This window comes from Lontra canadensis, unplaced genomic scaffold, assembly GCF_010015895.1.
Source record: "Lontra canadensis isolate GAN:19392208 unplaced genomic scaffold, GSC_riverotter_1.0 scaffold91, whole genome shotgun sequence".
Classification (NCBI taxonomy): domain Eukaryota; kingdom Metazoa; phylum Chordata; class Mammalia; order Carnivora; family Mustelidae; genus Lontra; species Lontra canadensis.
The window spans coordinates 3948342-3969649 of record NW_022631085.1 but is presented as its reverse complement, the minus strand read 5'-3'; the positions used below and the strand labels follow the sequence as shown (position 1 = coordinate 3969649).

At 44.0% G+C, this 21308-nt stretch overlaps 1 protein-coding gene across 4 annotated transcripts in view; it reads right to left on the bottom strand.

Annotated features, from left to right (window-relative positions):
* PARN (poly(A)-specific ribonuclease) overlaps positions 1-21308 on the bottom strand; it is a 153200-nt gene that overhangs the window by 111156 nt on the left and 20736 nt on the right. For all 4 annotated transcript variants that reach the window (XM_032836265.1, XM_032836269.1, XM_032836268.1 and 1 more), the window contains exons 12-18: positions 21163-21219; positions 16604-16681; positions 12493-12536; positions 11333-11375; positions 9784-9859; positions 7237-7347; positions 6859-6928 (exon numbers count right to left, since the gene is read on the bottom strand). In XM_032836265.1, the coding sequence (XP_032692156.1) occupies positions 6859-6928; positions 7237-7347; positions 9784-9859; positions 11333-11375; positions 12493-12536; positions 16604-16681; positions 21163-21219 (479 nt within the window). The remainder of the gene's footprint in view (positions 1-6858; positions 6929-7236; positions 7348-9783; positions 9860-11332; positions 11376-12492; positions 12537-16603; positions 16682-21162; positions 21220-21308) is intronic.

Genomic DNA, 21308 nt, shown 5'->3' with positions numbered 1-21308 from the left:
AGGGAGCCATTTATGATCTTCCTTTCATAGATGGAGCAGCCAAGGGGCTTGACGGCCCAGCCCGCAGCCTCTGCTCTACCCAGCACGATTCTGCAGCCCCGCAAACAAGCAAACCCCGGCCGAGGTCCAGGCATGGACTCCCATGAACACATCACGAGGCTCCCGTGCCTAAGAAGTGATCTAAACCTCAGATGGCGAATAAAGAGAGAAGAAAAATGCTCCGCGTACTTGCAAAGTATCAGTCATTCTCACAGACTGAGATCTCCTGGAAGCGGTGAGTTGCTCAAAAGGGAACAGTTCACAGAAGAACAAATGCAGAGAGACCGGAAAGTAGATCAGAGGTTCCCAGGAGCTGAGAGGAGGCAGGAGCAAGGACTTAGTGCTTCATGGTTACAGGGCTGCCGCCTGGAGTGAGCAAGAAGTTCTGAGAACAGAATGACGATGTTGGCAGAAATACTGTGAATGTCAGTAGCGCCACTGAATCGAAGACTTAAAAATGTTTAAGGGGCACCTGGATGGCTCAGTTGGTTAAGTATCTGACTCTTAATTTTGGCTTAGGTCATGATCTCAGGGTCATGAGATCAAGTCCTGTATAGGGCTCTACGTTGGGCAAGGAGCCTGCTTAAGATTCTCTCTCTCCCTCCCCCTGCCTCCCTCCATGTACTCTCTCCCTCTCAAATAAATAAGTAAATCTTTTTTAAAAAAATGTTTAAGGGGCGTCTGGGTGGCTCAGTGGGTTAAGCCTCTGCCTTCGGCTTGGGTCATGATCTCAGGGTCCTGGGATCGAGTCCCACATCGGGCTCTCTGCTTAGCGGGGAGCCTGCTTTCCCCTCTCTCTCTGCCTGCCTCTCTGCTTACTTGTGATCTCTCTCCCCGTGAAAGGAATAAAATCTTTTAAAAATAAATAAATAAATGTTTAAAATGGCAAATTGCAGGCTACACATGTTTTATGATAATTTTTTCTAAGATAATAACGTCATACACCAAAAACCGTTGAACTGTACATTTTAACTGCGTAAATTACTTGGTATGTGAATTTATATCCTCATAAAGCAGTTAAAAAAAATAAAAAGAAAGAGCTTCCCACGGGTTACAAAGTAAATGTCATTTCTTTCCTCTCCTGTCAGTAAAAATCTACACCTCGAAGGGCTACATCGGCAAAAACACCGAGAAACAACCACATGCCTCCAAGGGCAAAACCAGCAAGTGGAGAAAACCCATGCAAACCTTCTCCCTGGACACCACTGAGTTACACGCGGCCTTTCCTCCTCCCCCTCCCTTTTCAGATAAAGGCCCCTGAGTGAATGGGAGGCCGCACCTTCAGGGTGTGTGCAGTACAAAAGGTATAATGAGGGATGCCTGGGTGGCTCAGTCAGTTTAGTGGGTCAGACTCTTGGTTTCAGCTCAGGTCATGAACTCAGAGTCATGAGATCGAGCCCCCATGTCAGCTCGGCACAGAGTCTGCTTCGGATTCTCTCTCTCCCTCTCCCTTTGCCCCTCCTTCCCTGCCCCCCAAAATAAATGGATGAATAAAATCTTAAAAAAAAAAAAAAGGTATGATTATAGGGCATCTTCTATGAAAGCAGAACAGGCCTCCGTGTGCTCCCAGTATCTGGTCAGAGACACACAGTGTCCAAGCAGAAATGTCCCCACGGCAGTGACTGCAGCAGCGGGCTGAGAGCCACCATGTGCCAGGCATTTTACATACATGCTCGCCTCTTACCCTCACTACACCCCTATCAAATGGGTACGAACAATCTCCATTTACAGACAAGGAATGTGAGACAGAGAGAGGGTAAGTAACTTGCCCGAGATCGCGCAGATGTGAGAAGTGGGGCTGGGATTCAAAGCCAGATGCCTGATTGCAGAGACCACAACTACGTTATACTACACGACAGCCCAAAGTGCAGCAATTCTACTGGAGAAGCTAATCAAGTGATCTAAAAATTTTACATGCAAATAGAACCAGTTCCACTGACCTTTGTGACATCCCCGGCCGCCCCTTCCCAATGGCATAAACTGTGTTGTAACTCTGGCTTGCGCAGGGGCGTCGCAGGTCTCACTGTGGGAAAAGTCACTGTAACACCGCAGGGGACTTACTTTATACCCAACCTGAATGGTCCGTAAAGACACATTTGACCCTCACCCAGGATGCTAAAAGCCAACAGCAAACACTGGGAATCAGAACAGATTAGCCTCATCCTCCTGTTATTCCGGCACCTTCTGTGTAAGGGAGGGACCAGCAGGACAGGAGAAGACAAGCAGGGTCTGCACTTCCAGAGTTCCGGGACAACTCGCTGGCGACCTGGCACTGCACGCCATTCGGCATGAGTGACGGCTGCCAGTCAAGGGAGCAAATGAGCTTTGCTCTTCCCGTTATCACCACAAGGGCCGGGAAGAAAGGAGGTATTCTGTTTACCTATAATCTTTCAGTTCGAAATTTCTCTGATGTCAAACAGGACCCACAGGCATATATTACTGTAAAGGAAAACAACTTGCTACCAGCATGTGATGGCTTTCCATGGAGGAAAAGGGAAAAAACATGGGTGCTTTATTTCAGGTAACATAATGATCCCTCTGCCTCCATGCTGATCATGGTTACCTGTACCTACACAACCTTCTGTAAATTGCTGTATTCATCTGAATGACACAACTTTGACAAACGCTCCAAAGCAAGGCCAGTTTGGTCCCTAACGTCCCAAGGGAATACACTCCATCAGCACCTGATTTCTCATCAGCAAACACTAAGAGGCGGGTACAGGCAAAAGTGAACACTTAACACGTGCTCCAATTTTATATCCATATGGTAACAAATTTTCTTCTTGATCTTGAAACTAGAAACACAAAAATACATTCCACTACCACATCTACTTTTTGAACCTGTTGGCATGTTAAATTCTCTTCCGTTTCAAGAAAGGGAAATAATAAATACTGGGTGATGTCCTTTGGCATCTCATGTGATATCTACAATTTCTAAGGGAGGCGAATAATTTTATCTCCATTTTATAGAGGAGGAAACCATTTGTCCAAGAGTGTATCACTCCTTATGGCTTGTCTCCTCATCTCCACTGCAGAGACAAGAAGGCCTAGATTTCTACAGGAATCCCGTTCCTATATGGGACACTTGTGCCAAAACCAAGACTGCCATCATCTAGGGTGAACAGCAGACAATTCTTCCTTTTTCATTCCCTTACTTACAGAGATTAGCCAAAATAAGAGACTTGCTCATTTCCTTCCTCTTTCTAAGAAGTGAGGTAAACAGAAAATAACCTTCCCAAAAACCTTCAGAAAAGGTTATCTACGAGAGAGTTCAACCTATCTTGCCAACACAGATGACTATTAATAAAACATAAGGTAAAAGCCTGATTCTGTGCTTTTCTGTGGTATGAAAAAAAGTGAAAGCGGAGTATTTTTAGCCCTTCCCAGCCTAACAGGATTTGACTGAAGGCTCTTCTCTAAGTCTGGTTTTCCACGCATTGATCAACACTGACCAAGGTTATAAGAGAAGGCAAATCACTTCCTGCCCAAACTGCCTACAACACAAACGAAGGGCACACTGCACAAAGACAGTCATCAGTAGGGGTCTGATCAGGATCTCCATGGCTCTGCTTCCTTACGACTTTCCTTCTGATTCCAACAAAGGGAGGAGAAATGCAGGAAGCACCCAGGCAGCATGCGGAAAAATGGCAGCATGCGAAATCCTCCCAGGACAAGCTTCTAGGCAAGTATGGCTCAGAAAGCACCTTCTACTCCATGCAGTCTTTGCAGATCACTCAACCGCCAGCTGTCTCGGGGATCTCTCAATAGCTCTCAATAAAACTTCCCCAAAAAGGCATCATTAAGGCAGCCAAATGCCAACTCAGAACAATGCAGAAAGAGGTGTAGTTTTAACTTCCCCCTCAAAGTTTACTTTCTAAACATAAATCTGGTGAGAGAGAAACAAAAAGTTATTTGCATATGTAGGCAGTTTGATTTCCACCCAAATTTATGTTAGGGCTATGCATCTTTGGTTAAGCTCTTTCTGAGAAAAGCCTGGTGCCAAACAAACTCTCAGAGAAATTTACAGACTTTTCTAAAAATCAACCACTTGAGATAATGTGGATGGCCCTTTCTGAATGTTTCTCTACAAGGGTAATCTTGAAAAAAAAAATGACAAAGTCAAGGTTAAGGCCATACATCAAACCTGCATGGAAGTAAGAATGAGGTCAGTATTAACACAGAAAGATATGTCAAAAGGAGCAAGTGCTTTTCCCACTTCCTAAATGGGCTGAGAAGGGATGACTGCACTTCATAATGTTTTTTACGTCAAATCCCTATGTCGTCCACCTGAAACTAATACGATGCTGCATATCAATTATTTTTCAAAGAAAAAAGAAGGAACAATTGTACTTGACACCAAGCTATTCCAATATAGAATAAAAATACTTCTTATTTTGCATTTCAAATCCCGCTGGACTTTTTTCCTTCAGAGACGAAGAAAATATTCTTCCTTTACAGATGGAAGAAAAAATGGAGCAAAAACTCAAGAATTTTCAGGGTGAAATCACAGGATTCCTGAATCTTCAACTATTTTTGGTATGCATCTAGGTTTCCGGGGGAAAAAAAACAAAGCATGAATGAACATTCCCAATCCAAAATGAAACTACGTGTTTACCGTCCAGTTCTTTTGAATTGTCTTAAACATTATTAGCAATAATAAACTGGTCTATTAATACATAAAGTCTTTGTTAAGCTTCTTAATTAAAGCTAATTTTGATTGCTCTTCATGTTGGTCACCCAGGTTAATGACAAACTAAGGTGCATCCTATAATCTAACCCAAATTGTATCCATCACCTTATTTTATAAGGACTTGATTTTAGTGGAGAAGCAGGCTTGTTGTTTTAAGTATTTAAAAATGAGGGGCGCCTGGGTGGCTCAGTAGAAAAAACACGTGACTCTTAATCTCAGCGTAGCAAGTTTAAGCCCCATGTTGGATATGGAGCCTAGCTAAAAATTTAAAAAATAAAAAATAAATATTTAAAAATGAGTAAGCTTGTCCCAGCTGAAAAATACTGTTGTACAATGGACTTAGCATCCTGCACATAAAAATGCAAGGAGTGGCCATAATCCAAACAAAATTTAGGGTCACCTGCACATTCCATGGTCTATGACATAAGCTGCCCTTCCAGAGATTTACAAAGATAAACAGGCTCCCCAAAATAAAAGTGAAAAGCTAAGAAAATCCTGTTTTACCCATAAGGAAATGGGCAGACAGCAAGGATTCAACTGTTAGCTTCTAAAATTAATTTTCCGGGGAGCCTGGGTGGCTCAGTGTGTTAAAGCCTCTGCCTTCGGCTCAGGTCATGATCCCAAGGTCCTGGGATCAAGCCCCTCATCAGGCTCTCTGCTCAGCAGGGAGCCTGCTTCCTCCTCTCTCTCCGCCTGCCTCTCTGCCTACTTGTGATCTCTCTCTCTGTCAAATAAATAAATAAAATTTAAAAAAAAAAAAAAAATTAATTTTCCATGCCAAAAAAAACTCAACTTCATTTCCTTATCATGATAATGTATAGAATACATTATGCTATAATGTATTCTATATGTATACTATAATGAATAGAATTGTTGCATTACTATTTTGTGAACTTGTAATAGGACACTGTATGTTAACTATATGAAATTAAAAAAAACTTAAAAAAATTTCAACTGTATTTTCAATATATACTACATTGTTTTCTGTTCCTCTCTGAAAGATGTTTTGAAAGTCAAACACATTTAGCTCTGAACTTCCACAGAAAAGAACAAAGATTAAAAAAAAAAAAAAAAAGAAGAAGAAGAAGCCAAAGTGTGATAAAACTTACTAACTCAGACTATACAAATTCCAAACCTGTAGGAATCCAGATGTTTGGAATTAACATCTGTCTCTGCAGCATGTCACCTAAGTACAAGCACTGTGATACTGGTATTTACATAGACATCCAAAGGAGACAGTGTTCTTACCCAGTAAAGCACTGATAGGATTGTAAAGTGCTGCATATAATGTAAGGAAATGATGTAACCAGGCCAATGCTGAAACGGTTCTTTCTCCCAGCAGTAATGACCCATGTGGGCTGCCTTGTTCTGTCTGGCTCCCCCAGAATCTCCTAGAACCAATCCTGTTAAGAGAGCTGGGGTAAAAAAGGTTTAGGGCTCTGGCACAGAGCCCAACTGTGGCCAGCTTGAGGATCACATCTATAACTTTCGTCTCAACCGTGCCAAGAAAGCACAAACCACACTTTGAAGTAATCATCTTGAGAGTCTTTGAAAATGCTCTGAACTTAGACATCTCCCTAAATCACACAGACTTCTTGCAACGATGAGTACATAAGCAAGCTTTTACCTCACTGGGTCCATTCAGATGAAAGCTTGGGATAAAAGGACAATCAAAACTTCTCCATAGATTATCTTAAAAGCCATTTGTGTAGCCAACATCTTCTTAAAAAGAGTATTATTTAATGAGATAATAACGCAAGTATAAATAATAACCTCATGTGTAAAGTATGTTAGCAGTGTTAGGTCCAACTACGTACACACACACACGCACACATGTACACTCACACAGTCTCCCTTGCAGGTAATTTAAATGCCAAAACTACCAGTTCTTTGTCTTGGAAAAGATACACTAACTTTGGCACTCTTTTCTTTTCTGTATTTCTTTTTTAGCCAATATATTTAATAAATTATTTCCCAGAAGGTCAATTTCTGTTTTCGAAAAATATCTGAGTTACTTGAGACGAGAACTACTTTATCTAAAAATGCACTGCATCATCCCTACCTGACATCCCAGATACTGGGCTCTTAAACAGTGAGAGAATGTGGGCACTGGGACCCTGATTACTTACTTGTTAAAAAAAGGTTCAATGAGTTTTGATCTGGCAGACACATGAATTTTTGGAGGGCTAAGAAAAGAACCTAACGAAGAAAAGAAGCAGAGTATTACATAGAGTCAAGGAGACAAAGCCTAAAAGTTCAGACAACGAACTATGTAATCAACAGCACGGTTCAGAAGGGTTAGAGGCACTCAGTAAGGGCCAGACGCCACACCAGGTAAGGGTCAACGGAGCCTCCTGTGCCCTCTCCACGCCCCACCCCAGCCCCCTCCAATGCTGACCTCCAGCCCTCCCACTTCTATCTGGGTGAGCGGACCCCAGGGAAATGGAAGACAGGCAAGATCCACCCCAGCCCACGGTGTGTTTGGTGGAAACAGGCATGGTGGGTACCTAGGTAGTTCGCCATGGAGATGAAGCACAGCCCTGTGATATAAGCATCATAGCCGGCCTCATGGAGCTGCTCCGTAGCTGTGTCGTAACTTGGAAAACCTTCCGCACTTTCTAAAGAGGAGAAAGAAAAAAGAATTTTCCTAAGGATATCACAAATCGTGAAGACGGGCAGGCACACCGCTGTACCGAATCCAGATGGCATTGGTATGTGCCGCAGAAGTATTCTCGACAAGCAGGAAAAGGCTACCTCCTTCTTCATTCTCTCTGCACAAGATCTTGCAGTGTGAGATAAAACGGTCACTGAAAATGAGGGCTTGGGTCTAGACTAAAGAAATGGCTCAGTGACATGATCAAAGACCCAGCCACAGGCCTCCTGCCAGCACAGTGGTGGGCACTATTTACGATCATGCATAACTTGCCCTATGACAGATGACCCTTCTTCTGACCGCCTTCTGAAGTCCCAAGGAGCTTCTTCCCTGAGGACACGGGGAAATAACAAGTACTTCAGTCATGACTAATGACAGCATGGATTTGTACGTCCCACTGTCTGAATCTGAATCTGTGTTCCACCATTTACCTGCTCCGTGATCCTGGGCAAGTCACTTCTCCTCTGGGCCTCCACTTTGGAAGAATGGAGACAAAAACCAATCCCCCCCTCATGGAGCTTTTAGGAGGATCAAATGATCTGACGCCAGGAAAGCTCTCACGTGGTGCTGGGCACGTGGTCCATGCTCAGTCACCGGTAACCATCAAGACCCACGCCTCCCTCCCAAAAGGCAAAAGGCCCTTCAATATTGGCAGCTCAACTCAACATTGCCCTCTGCTCTTTCCGAGCTATCGGATCTAAAGATGGAGGCACAACAAACTCCAAAGATCGATCAGAACTGTCATGCTGCCCATAGAACATAGGGCCACTTCGCAGGAGAGAGCATTTTACAACAGGATTCTTACATCACACTGGCACACACACACGTGCTGAAGACAAAGTCTGGGAAGAGCGACTGGCTTTATAGTACATTCTCTGCCACGTACCAGAATATTACATGGAAAGAATGGGATAAAATGGCAACTCCTAGGGGCGCTTGGTTTCGGCTTAGGTCATGATCTCGGAGTCATGAGATTGAGCCTGGCCTCCAGCTCTGTGCTCAGTGCAAAGTCTGCTTGAGATTCTCTTTCTCTCCCTCTACCCCTCCTGCTCATGCTCTCTAAAAAAAATTTAAATAAATAAATAAATAAATAAAAAGCTGTAACTCATAAATATTTCCTAGAACCATTCTGGAAATGAATATCAAAAACACTATAACAGAACCAAAAGCATGAATGGGAATTAACAATGAAAAGACTGTAACGATTCTTATGTGACTATAAGGCTCTTTAAGCAAGAATTTGTTAACCTCCATATTAAATATTAGACTCTAAGCTTTAAAAAAGTCTTTTAACATCATAGCCAAGAAAGTAATATCCTCTACTCTACCACCAGCTGAAACACTATTTCCAAAATCAATTATTTCCATCATACTGTTATAGAGAAGGTCTAGGCTTTCTTCCTTCACCCTCACTCCTTTTCTTAATTCCTTTTTTGGACTATTACCCAGAAAGGCAAGCAAATAGCTATAATCTTGGCTGCTTTAGTACCTTCCATTGTCAATTTCCGAACCATCAGTCCAATTATCAATGTCTTCAGAAGTTTGCAGGCTGCAGCTAATGGAATGCTAATTACAGTGTCAGCAGCAAAATGAAGTGTATAGGAACCAAGGAAGAGACACGTGGCAGGTTCACCGAACACCTGGGTAGGGACCCAGGGACCAGGACATGGTAACACATCTCTGCCCCAAGAAACATTCTCCCTACTTCTGGTTCTCCTCGCTGCTGCTATCCCACAGCTAAGCCACCTCTGATGGAAGGAAAGGCTGGAGACTCTCCTTTCTTATCTGGAAACCCAGGTCTTGGGCTTTTCCAAGACAAAAGTGTATTTTCAACTTCTGGCAATTAATCACCAATTCTTTGTCTCTGCTTAAACAATGCACTACAGAAAAGAAAGACACATCAAGTTTTGGGAGAATTCCAAGCATTAGGAAATTAAAGCCCTGAAGCTTTAATTGCTAAAACTCTCAATGAGTTGGCTACCCCACCCAAATCTATAAACATAAAACAGACATAAGATTATGAGACCAGGGGCGCCTGGGTGGCTCAGTGGGTTAAAGCCTCTGCCTTCAGTTCAAGTCATGATCCCAAGGTACTGGGATCAGCCTGCATCGGGCTCTCTGCTCAGCGGGGGTGGGGGGGGGGGGGGGGGGGGCTGCTTCCTCCTTTCTCTCTGCCTACTTGTGATCTCTGTCAAATAAATAAATAAAATCTTTAAAAAAAGAAAAAAAGATTACGAGACCATCTCTATTCAGAAAGCAGTAATTCAACACAGGGCATGAGCAAGTTAACTCTGCCAAAATCTGTAGCTGTGCCTATGTCTAGAGCAGGTTCCCCTTTCTTCTATGATAGCCCTGATCACAAGCCCTGGGGGGTACTATCGGGATCACTTTATTTTCTTACCAACTTTAGGAGGGTTGAAAGGCGTCTCTTTTAACCGCTTTTCCAATTCTGCGAGAGATGTGTTGTTAATGATATCCTGCAAACCAGGAAGCAGAGAATTCCGAGCTTTAATCATCTCAGCATAACATAGAGGAGAGATTCACTGAATGTCAGGACGGGGCGGCGGGGGGGTATATCTAGCTTTGTTCCTGTAAGGGCCCCACCCCAGTTGAACTGCCATTTTGTTGTAAAACTTAAATTGACCTTGCGCCCCACCAGGGGAACTTATTTAAAAGCAAGTCCGGGAAACCAGACCCAGGTAACAAAGTCCAAGTACAAGGGTGGGTCCGTCCAGGCGGAGGTATTCAATCAGTGGGGGCGCATGCTGTCTCCTAGCTACCAAGGAGTATGGGCCCCTGCCCTTTGGGAGCCTTTTGGCGCCAATCCTAACCAAGGTGTGATAGGCTGGTTCAAATGTCTACCAGGGTAAATTGTAATTCAACTGGTCACCTAGCATCACTGTGGAGTTTCCTGTGTGTGTTACAATCTCATTGGCCACCTGTGTGTGGCCAGGCCCAACCACATGGCCTTTGCTCTATAAAAGTTAGTCTGGAAAGCAGGAAGGGGTCGTCCTCTCTGTAGGGGCAGCCCCGACCCGTCTGTCTGACGGTCGGTCTGATTCCTGATGCTTGGCACGAAGTAAAGCTTTGCTTGACCTTCGCTTTGTATCAGTCTCACTCCTTTAATCACGGACCCATTATTGGGGTACCCAATTTTGGGGGGACCCAACATTCCCTTGCGTTCTTTAAAGAAACACAAGAGTCATGGTTTCGTCAACGTGAAAGAGAGACAGCAAGGGTCAGGTTCGCCGTGCAGGAAGTATCACCATAGGATAGGTCTTTGGAGATGTGTCAACTACCTACAGGACTTGGACCAGAAAGGTGTGCTGTTCTGGCACTCAGTTCACTCAGTGAGGTGAAGTCACTTCACAAAATAGCAAATGATTTCACTTTTACCTGAGTTTTCCTGATTAGAAAATATAACCAAAACACATAAAATCAAGAAAATAAAAACCAAAATATATAAAATCAAGAAAATGAAGTGTGTACACGTGTAACCTATTCAGAAATGCATTTTATATATATATATACAGAAATACACGTATGTGTGTGTGTGTTTCTTTTTCTTTCTTTCTTTTTTTTTTTAGTAAGATCTGTGCCCAGCATGAGGCTTGAACTCATGACCCGCAGATCAAGAGTCACATGCTCTACCGACTGACCCAGCAAGGTACCCCACTCCAACCCCCCCAAAAATACATTATATATTTTAATATTAAAAATGTTTACATTCAAACACAGTATAGGGGAGAAAAAATGTAATTCCAACACCCAAAGACAAGAACTAATCATATTTCGATATATTTATCTCCAGTCTTTTTCTCATTTTTCTTTCTTTTTTAGACGTATTTGAAAATAACATTTCAATTAGACCAGAATTCCAAGCTCCTAGTAGCGATTCAGAACAATTCAAAACACAGATTATCAGTGAGAGCTCCAATTTAAAAAATTACCTTAAAAGGTTGTGTGCTGGCCATCAATTTTGTATCTAAGAGTCTAAAAACAAAAGAAATGTTAATAAGGAAAACACAATACACAACAGTGTCCAAAATGTTATTTTTTACTCAAATGAAGAGCCAGCCTCCGGTCCTAAAAGCCGACAAAGAACTAAGCACGTGAGCCACTGTGACCCAGCACTGATGCCACTACGACGTCAGATAGGCTCAGTCCTCTCAACCCTCTTCATTGAGAGGCTCTATCGCGCTCAGAGCACAAGTTCTAGAACTGCTTGTACCCCGGGCTACATCGATTCCAAGGGGAAGGCGAAGATCTTTGGAAGTTTTTCCACAGTTCAAATACTGCGTAGGTCTAGTCCCCCCAGTTCCTAGCTACTGTACTACCCAGATTTGCATAAAATAAACTCTTGGAGGCTCAAATCTACATTTGGTAGTTTCATGCTATTGTTATTTCTTAGAATTCTGTTTCAGAGATTGGAATAATGAAAAAAAGAAAAGAAAAGAAAAGAAAACATACTAGTATGAAAACTCTTGCCTTTGACATCAATGTGAACAGTAGAGATAACAGGGCCGAATTAGGCCAGACGTAAGAGCAACGGCTCTGCGACCACACCTGCCCGTCTTCAGATGGGTCCTCAAACACAGATCCTAGCTCTGGAGGCCCTACGTGGCTGACACGTGATTCACCAGACATGCAACAGAGCAGAAGTACCCTGCCACCTTAACTGTGGGAGCCACTATCAGGTTAAGGTACCAACTTAGAGATGAGGGGAAAAGTCTCCAACCAGGCAGTTCTCGACTGGCCACAGGAACACTGTCAACTGGTCACGTGACTGGGACAGGGCCCGTCCGGCGGACAATAGAGACAAGAGCCCACTCAGGAGGACTGCACGCACTCTTCAGAGAGCAGGGTGTGGGCTGAGGAAAAAGCCGGGTGCTCTCAGTTCAAATTCTGGTTTTTAACGCAATAAAATCAATCATCAGCTATAAAAGCAAGCAGTCACAGTTGGCCCTAGAAACCATTAACCAGCTATTAGCAGCTGGACTGTAATCACGATCGGGTAATTACTATTTTCACTATTTATTACCTGTTTGTATCTTATACAGCAGGAGAACTCTTTTGAGTGAAGGATAATGAATCCCCAAAGAAAGCTTACCTGGGGAAAACACATGTTGTCATCTCCTTAAACTCATTTAGGTCCTAAAAGAAAAATAGACAGACAATGACTTGCTGTGATTTTACTAATACAGTCACAATACTGAAAATACACATAAATATTTCAAGCGCCACAGCTCTCTTCTCAAACTGTGATACCTCACACAGGCCCTTTAGGCTCAACTGTCAGATCAGCTCCGGGGTAATAATCACTTTCCGAATATCGTCACAATGTCCTGACGGGGAATCATATGATCTGACATAAAACTTTTGCATAACCAAAACAGAAAAAAATTTAACATGTTATGCCTGAAACGGAGGAAGGGGGCAAAGTTTCTAATAGATGTAGAAAGCTTCCAGTAATAGTTCTATCGAATGAATCCGTCAAAACAATGAGGCTAGCAGAGTTATGTAAATAAAATGGTTTATACAGGAAATGGACCTACTGTAAACTAGGCTATACCTTCACTGAGAACATCTCTGAATGCTAGTTAAAATGGCCATTAAAACACCGACTTTCCAATGTGCACAGAGCATGCTTTAACTGCTCAGAAAACTGTTCAAGAAGCACCAGTAGCAAGTGCCTAAATTAGACAATTCATTTCCCAGTTTATTTTGATCAGGAAGTCTAAAGCCGAAATGAGATGGATCTAATTTTGAATGAACTCATTTCCATACATAATTGCCACAGCAGACTGAGTAGTCACACTCCTGACCCTTTGTAACTACGCTTCTCTTCAGCGTTATTCATGCTTCGCAGCAAACTGCCATTTCCAATTAGCTTTCCAAGCCTGTAAATACAGGCCGTATTTAACCAGTTTGGAATATTTACCAGCTTTTCAATGGCTATCGTTAAACTGACAGACAATACATGAACAAGTGGTTTCAGTGCTGAGGTCGAACAAAAATTCAAGAACAGGGGCGCCTGGGTGGCTCAGTGGGTTAAAGCCTCTGCCTTCGGCTCAGGTCATGATCTCAGCGTCCTGGGATCCAGCTCCGCATCAGGCTCTCTGCTCAGCAGGGAGCCTGCTTCCCCCTCTCTCTCTGCCTGCCTCTCTGACTACTTGTGATCTCTATCAAATAAATAAATAAAATATTTTTTAAAAAAAGCAATAATGACTACTGTCACCTCATAATACCATCACAAAGCCTAGCAAGCAAGAAAAAAATTAGAATTATGGCTACTTCCGAAGCAGAGCAGAGCTCAGCTTCCTACCGAGCAGGGAGCCCCATGCGGGGCTCGATCCCAAGACCCCAGGATCATGACCTGAGTTAAAAGGCAGGCACTTAACGACTGAGCCACCCAGGTGCCCCAAGTTCTACCATTTTAAATATGTTTTCTCATTTATTCTCACTGCTTCTTCCAAGACTAGATAGAAGAAAACCATTTTCTCCCTCTGACAATGGCAGAACACAAAAAAGCTTAATTCCTAACTTGGGTGGCCTTAGTCACAAAGCAAGGGACGAAACCATGGCTCCTAAGCCACGTCCTACTCTGCAAGAAATCTTGAGCTCTTTCTACAAGACCCGGATTCAGAACTACAGTAGTTTCACTCAAGGTGATATTTACTGAGTGCTCACTACAGTGTGCTATGCTGGGCATTTAGACAGAGACAATAAAAAGGTTACTCTCTGGGGCACCTGGGTGGCTCATTGAGTAAAGCCTCTGCCTTCAGCTCAGGTCATGATCTCAGGGTCTTGGGAACGAGCCCCGTGTCGGGCTCTCTGCTCAGTGGGGAGCCTGCTTCCTTCCTCCTCTCTCTCTGCCTGCCTCTCTGTCTACCTGTGATCTCTGTCAAATAAATAAATAAAATCTTTAAAAAAAAAAGTTACACTGCTTGTCTGAGGAGCTAATCACCTAGAAGAAAGGGACAGGGTGAAGAAAAACCATATGCTCAAAAGCTATACAGTTCTGTGGGAGCTCAGAGAAGGAAAAACAGCAGCTCCTGGGCAAGGCAGCAGACAGGGAAACCTTCGGGGAAGAGGCATGCACTAGACCTTGGTAAAGCTGTACACTGGCAAATGAGGAAAGCCGGAGACAATTCAGAGAGGAGGGAATGGTATACCAAAGCCACAGACAGGCAAAAGCACAAAGCAGACCCAGGAACAAATGAGCCCATCTTGCTGGGAGTAAGGAGGGTTGTAAGTGACTAGAAGATACAGAGCTGTTGGGCCAGATCACAGAAATCTTGCCATGCCAGGCTAAAAAGAATCAGCTGTAGAAAAAAGCAAAGAACGTGGGATTAGCTGCAGAATTTTGAGCAGGGTCAGTGATGTGAACAGAACCATGTGTCAGAAGATTATAAAACTGGCACCATCAGAAGATACTCATTTGTTAAATCAATATTTAATGCCCGCTATGTGTCAAGCTCTGTTTGGTTAAACCAGTCACTTCCCTGGTTTAAAGGTCAAAAAATCATGAGAGGAGCTGCTATGCTTTGGTCTAATTGGCCAAAAGTGGTTGACCTGAAGTAACCATCAGCTCTTTACACCTGGACACTGCCCGTTCACACCCATCATGTTTGAGACCAGCACCAGGAAGTCTTTTAGTCTCAGAGGGCGTGATACTGTTTTCATGAGAAGCAATGACAACATTGAGGTTGCGGAAACAAGGCAAGGGGAGCGAGAGACCCGCTGTCGTCAGAGCTGAGTTTTGTTGGGCTTTTCCAAAGAAAGTCATCAAGATCCCAATGGAACAATGTCTCATAAGAAAGGTGAAGTGGGGCGCCTGGAGGGCTCAGTGGGTTACGTGTCTGACTCTTCATTTTGGCTCAGGCCATGATCTCAGGGCTTTGAGCCTGAGCCCCATGTCTGGCTCCACACTGGGCATGGGACCTGTCTAAAATTCTCTCTGCCCCTCCTCTTCCCTGCAAAAGAAAACAGAGAACAAATAAAGGAGAGGGAGGACATGGTGATGGGAGGCAAGCAAGATGATAGTTAGGGAGCAGAAGGGGAAGAGACAAGAAGAGAAAGTCTTTTCCTGAAGAGCCAAAGAGGCATGTGCCTTGGTGCCCTGAACCAGCCTGGCTCCAAGAGCAAAAAAACCACCACGGTTAATGGAGATTCTAAGGGAAGCCGCCTAGCAAGAGGTCATCACAATTTGTGCAGGACCCGATCTGGTTTAGTCGACCTGAAACACTGCTCACCTTCAATGGCCCCATTATGACTAATGTTAGCAGCAGCACACGAGAAGCCCACGCCTGTAGACGGAAACCCCTGCACGGCACTAACCGAAAAAAAAATAGTGGCGTCAAGTCGAAACAAATGTCCAACTCTGCTCTGGCAATGGCAGGCGACCGAAGATCCCTTACAACGCTGATAAGTACCTCTCTTCAAAAAGGTACCCCCGGGCACATGAGACTCTCTCTGGAAACGTGCTGCATACAAGGGAACAGCACTCGCAGTACAGAATGCTTTCTCGGTAATAAGAAATTGTGGGTTTTTTTTTTTTTTTTCAAGTTTTTATTTTATGAGACTGACGCGCTACCTACTGCGCTAACGAGGCACCTTCAAGTTTTTATTTTAATTCCAGTTAACATACAGTGTTGTGTTAGTGTCACGTGCACAACACAGTGATTCGACACTTGCGTACAACACCGGGTGCTCATCACAAGGGCACTCCGTTCCCACCACCTGTTCCCTCCATCCTCCCCAATCCCCCAGCCACCTCCCCCCAGCCATCAGTGTGTTCGTTTCTTGGTTTGTCTCTCTCTCGCCTTTTTTTCCCCCTTTACTCATCTGTTTTTCTTGTCTTCAACTCCACATGTAAGCGAAATCCTATGGTATTTGTCTTTCTCTGACTGACTTCTTTCACTTAGCCTAATACGCTCTAGTTCCATTCACGTCAAGTCGTTGCAAACGACAAGACATGGTGGATTTTTTTTTTTCATTCTTGTTATCTTTATTTTTTGCCTTAAGCAGTAACAATAATAATATCAATGACATTGTATCCTGTTACATCCAAAAATGCACCCATAGAAACACAGCTGTGAGACATCTTGGTCCCACCCCAGGTAATAGCCCTTTGGGCTACAGACATGTGTGCATGAGCCAGTGGGCTGGGGAGTAGAAATGGCGGATTTTTAACCCAGGTGGGCAGGCAGGTCACTTACCGCAGGCAGAGGGCAGTAGAACTGATGAACCGTGTGCATGACATCCAAGAGCATGTTGTGTCCAATAACGAGCTTTCCCTAAAGTCAGGGTTAAGCAGAAGACTTCTTGGCACAAAATTTTATTAGGGCTTGACAGTGAAATGTCGGGTTCAGGTTCTATGAGGATTTTGTACTAAACTTACCTTTTGACATTTAAAAAAAAAAAAAAACAAAAAAAAAAAAACCCCTGCAGGGGCGCCTGGGTGGCTCAGTGGGTTAAGGCCTCTGCCTGAGCTCAGGTCATGGTCTCAGGGTCCTGGGATCGAGCCCCGAGTCAGGCTCTCTGCTCAGTGGGGAGCCTGCTTCCCCATCTCTCTCTCTGCCTGCCTCTCTGCCTACTTGTGATCTCTGTCAAATAAATAAAATCTTAAAAAAAAAAAAAAACCCTGCAAATAAATAAGTTAGGGCTGGTTTTATTCCTCTTCAGTCTTAAGAGTGTTCAATCCATTCTGCAAAGTAAAAACCCCAATGACCTTGATTTTATTGACTGTCTCTGCTTTTTATTCATCTTCTCATCCTCAAGAATCAAAGGGGTAACATTTTTATTGAAGGGCGCCAAGAAGTAAACGAAAACGCTGAGTACCCTGAGCTGTCAATAATTTGTGAGTGCGCTCTGAGGACCTACGCTGGAAGCGCATCCCGGGCTCCGAGGACCTACGCTGGAAGCGCATCCCGGGCTCCGAGGACCTACGCTGGAAGCGCATCCCGGGCTCCGAGGACCTACGCTGGAAGCGCATCCCGGGCTCCGAGGACCTACGCTGGAAGCGCATCCCGGGCTCCGAGGACCTACCCTGGAAGCGCATCCCGGGCTCCGAGTACCTATCCTGGAAGCGTATTCCTTAAAACGAGTCATTTATTTTTCAAAGACATATTCGTTACAACAGGGAAAGGTAAAAATAATTCACTTCTCATTCTATTAAACAGAAAGAATTCTCGTTCCCTCCAATCTATGTCAAAATTCACAGAGCGTATTCTTAAACACCATCTCCAGGGCAATATATTGCTTTTCTACCAACTGAAGTACAAGATGTGTTCAAGAAACCACTTCTTTGTGATAAAAACTAGACTACCAAAATGGAATGTCGTCTTTGCTTTAGCCAGCCAGGTGACACCATTTTTTAACAGAAAGCTTCTGGCCGTCACAGCGGAGCTTCTGACTGTGTCCCAGGGCACCATCAGAGGGAAACTTCTTGACTCATAGGGCTAAACGTAATTCTTAGAAATAAAAAGTTCTATATGAAATCTTCCAAATCCAACAGACAAGCTGTCCTTTGGGCTTGGTAACACGACAGTCATACCTAGTGCCAGATTTGGGCTTCTAAACACATTATCCAATAAAAGGAACCAGGGCTCCTTGGAGAACTCGTGGATTCTAGAACTGAGGCAGGGAAAATAGCACGTGGTCTGAACATCTTGTGATGCCAGAGAATGAGGAGGTACTCAAAAAAAGATTGGGGCCGGGGCACCTGGGTGGCTCAGCTGGGTAAGCATCTGACTCTTGATTTCGGCTCAGGTCATGATCTCAGGGTGGTGAGATCGAGCCCCACATGGCGCTCCACACTGGCCATGGACTCTGTGCTTAAGATTCTTCCTCTCCCTCTGGCTCCTCCCTGACCCCCACCCGGTCCCCCACCAAAACAAAACAAAGCAAAAAAGGGGCTTGTTCAAAGAACACAGAAGTCAATCTAAAGAAGCTCCAATGGCCAAAGGTGGTACAATTTGAGCAACGAAAGAAACAAAATGCTAGACGATAATCTGTAGAATAAAATAAATTCCCCCAAGTCCATGCTCCTAAATATTGTTCTAAATGAATAAACAAATAGGAAGGAAGGGACAGCTCTTCCTTACAGAAGAATTCCAACAACAAATGTAGAAAGAGGAAATACAAACTTGCCATTAAAACTCCAGAGTAATAACAGCTGTGGACAAAATCCACCAAGATGCTGTATTACTGGGCAAGAGTCCGAAAAAACAGGCTTCCCATAGTCTCAAAGTATCTCTCCCAATTTATCAACCACGAAGGGAAAGATGGTAATGTCATAGAACACAAATCCAGAGGCCAGCACCTCCCCCAAGTGATCAAGGCCAAGGTCAGGAGCCATCATTTCTGTGGCATTCTTGCCAGCACTGTATACCCCCAATCCAATCACAAGAAAAGATTGGACAAACCTACACTGATGGATATTTGACAAAATGACAATCAAGATTCTTTTAAAAACACTGAGATTATAGGGGTGTCTGAGTGGCTCAGCTGGTTCAGCACGTGACTCTTGATTTCGGCTCAGGTCACGATCTCAGGGTTGTGGGATCAAGCCCCGCATCAGGCTCTGTGCTTTGGCGCAGAGCCTGCTTGTCCCTGTCCCTCTGTTCCTCTCTGGCTCATGCGCGCTTGCTTTCTCTCTCTCTCTCTCTCTCTCCAATAAATAAATAAAATCTTTAAAAACAAAAACACTGAGATTACTATAGACAATGAAAGATGGCCCAGACTGCTGAAGACTAAGGAAAAGAAACAAGTAAATGCAACGTGGGGTCCTGGATAGAACCATGAACTCAGTGGGGAAAGTGACGATGTTCCGGTAAGACCTAGAGTCTGGTTCATAACATCGTACCTGCTTTCACTTCCTGGTTCTGATAACCGCAGGATTACAGGAGGCATCCGAAGGGTAGAGAGGTGAGGGACCTAGGGAAACTCTGTACTGTTTCTGTGACTACTGTGAGTGTAAAATTCATACTAAATGAAGTTTTTTAACATTATAGAAAACACAGATTTACTACTAAGAGAAGCAGGGAAAGACTGCGGTGTGACGTACATATTTATGAGTACTGAGTATTCGCTGGCTTTACAGACCCTGTGTCTGTGTTTATAAGGTATGTGACTTCTAAATTTTAAATATCTGGGTCACTGATAAAGGGGACTTTTCCTGGTAGTATACTTTGTGATGTTAACCACCAACAGTCAACAACGTGTTGTGCACTGGTCTGTAGGAGACGGACAACACGGAGACGCACACCGCCAGCTAAGGCATCTGAGTACGAACCAGGCCAATGGACCCAACTATCAGAACGGCCACGAGAGAGCTGAAGGCCAAGGGACACCCCACAGGTCTGTACTCAGGGCCAGGCTCAGTCAAATCAACCACTTCTCTGAAATCTCTGGCTGAGTGTGGATGATACAAGCAAATGTGACCAGAAACTCCTCCTTGCTTCTATGGATACCTGTGTCTTAGCCACTTATGACCTGACTCATCCGACTTGCCATCCCGTTCTGGTTACTTTGCCGTCTTCTCTCACGGGGCTCTGTAACTGCTGTTTATCCCTAGTGGGGGACAATGGCATGCCTCCTCTCAAGGTCTTCTGTTCTCACAAGCCTGCACTTGACAGTGAGACAGCTACAGGAGGAACACAGAGGGAATCTCCACGGCCTCAAAGTGTCCTACGTAGGAAGCTCAGCACTCAGGGGACAAGACGATTCCTTCTCCAGGGGGCACAATTCCTTCTCCCAAGGCCAACTACTCTAGGAACAGAAAGTCTTAGCCTCCAGGCGGTTGAGCATCCCAGCGAGCTGTCTGACTCGAATGTGTAATCCACAAAACCACCAGCAACCTGACCCAGTGTATCTACGCAAGATGTGGAGGCCTCTTTTCCAGCAGGTTAGGGAACAAGCAAAAAAGTCCGCCATACCGATCACAGAATGCTCTAGCCTATTTACAAAAATGGTCAACACATTTTTAAAATTTATCAAGTATCATCAAGGCTACCACACAGAAGATTCAGTTACCTTTGTGCAGAAGAACTCAACACAATTATTTTTATCCTCTAGATTCTTCTAATTATGGAACAAAAACACCTTCAGTCAGATACCACATTATCTCTCCCTATACTCCTTACTTGCATATTCTACTTCCTGAGAATGGTTTTGGGAATAATAAAGGTTAGTTTCATGTAGCCATATAAGGAAATCATAGTATAATCTTCCCACATTTTGTACAAAAAAACCTTTTTAATTTTTTTTATTTTTAAGTAATCTCTCTGCCAACACGGGGCTTGAACTCACAACCTTCAGATCAAGAGTCACATGCTCTACAGGCTGAGCCAGCCAGGCGCCCCTATGAGAAAACCTTCTGGAAAATGGTACAGATCCTATCAGCAATTATGATGTCACTGAGCACATTATAACCATGGTCTCCCTCCACACCAGGTAAACATTCTACACGTGGCCAAATGTGTAACTGGCAATGACGACTTAAGCGTTTCAACCTAAATATTATGCTCAGGAATCTAGTTAAAAAGAAAAAGCCTGGGGGCGCCTGGGTGGCTCAATCATTGAGCGTCTGCCTTTGGCTCGGGTCATGATTCTAGGGTCCTGGGATCGAGCCCCACATCAGTCTCCCTGATGGCGGGAAGCCTGCTTCTCCCTCTCCCACTTCCCCTGCTTATGTTCCCTCCCTCGCCGTCTCTCTGTCAAATGATAAATAAATAAAAATCTTAAAAAAAAAAAAAAAAAAGCCCGGTTCACTTACCGAATTGGCAATGGCGTGGATGACTCTAGAAAATCCCACAGCATCATTCAGTTCTTCCTGATTTAGAGAAAGAAACCAAAACAACTATTGACATACAGATATTCCTTATTTGAACAGGTTAAAGCGTAGCCCCCCGGAACATTTAG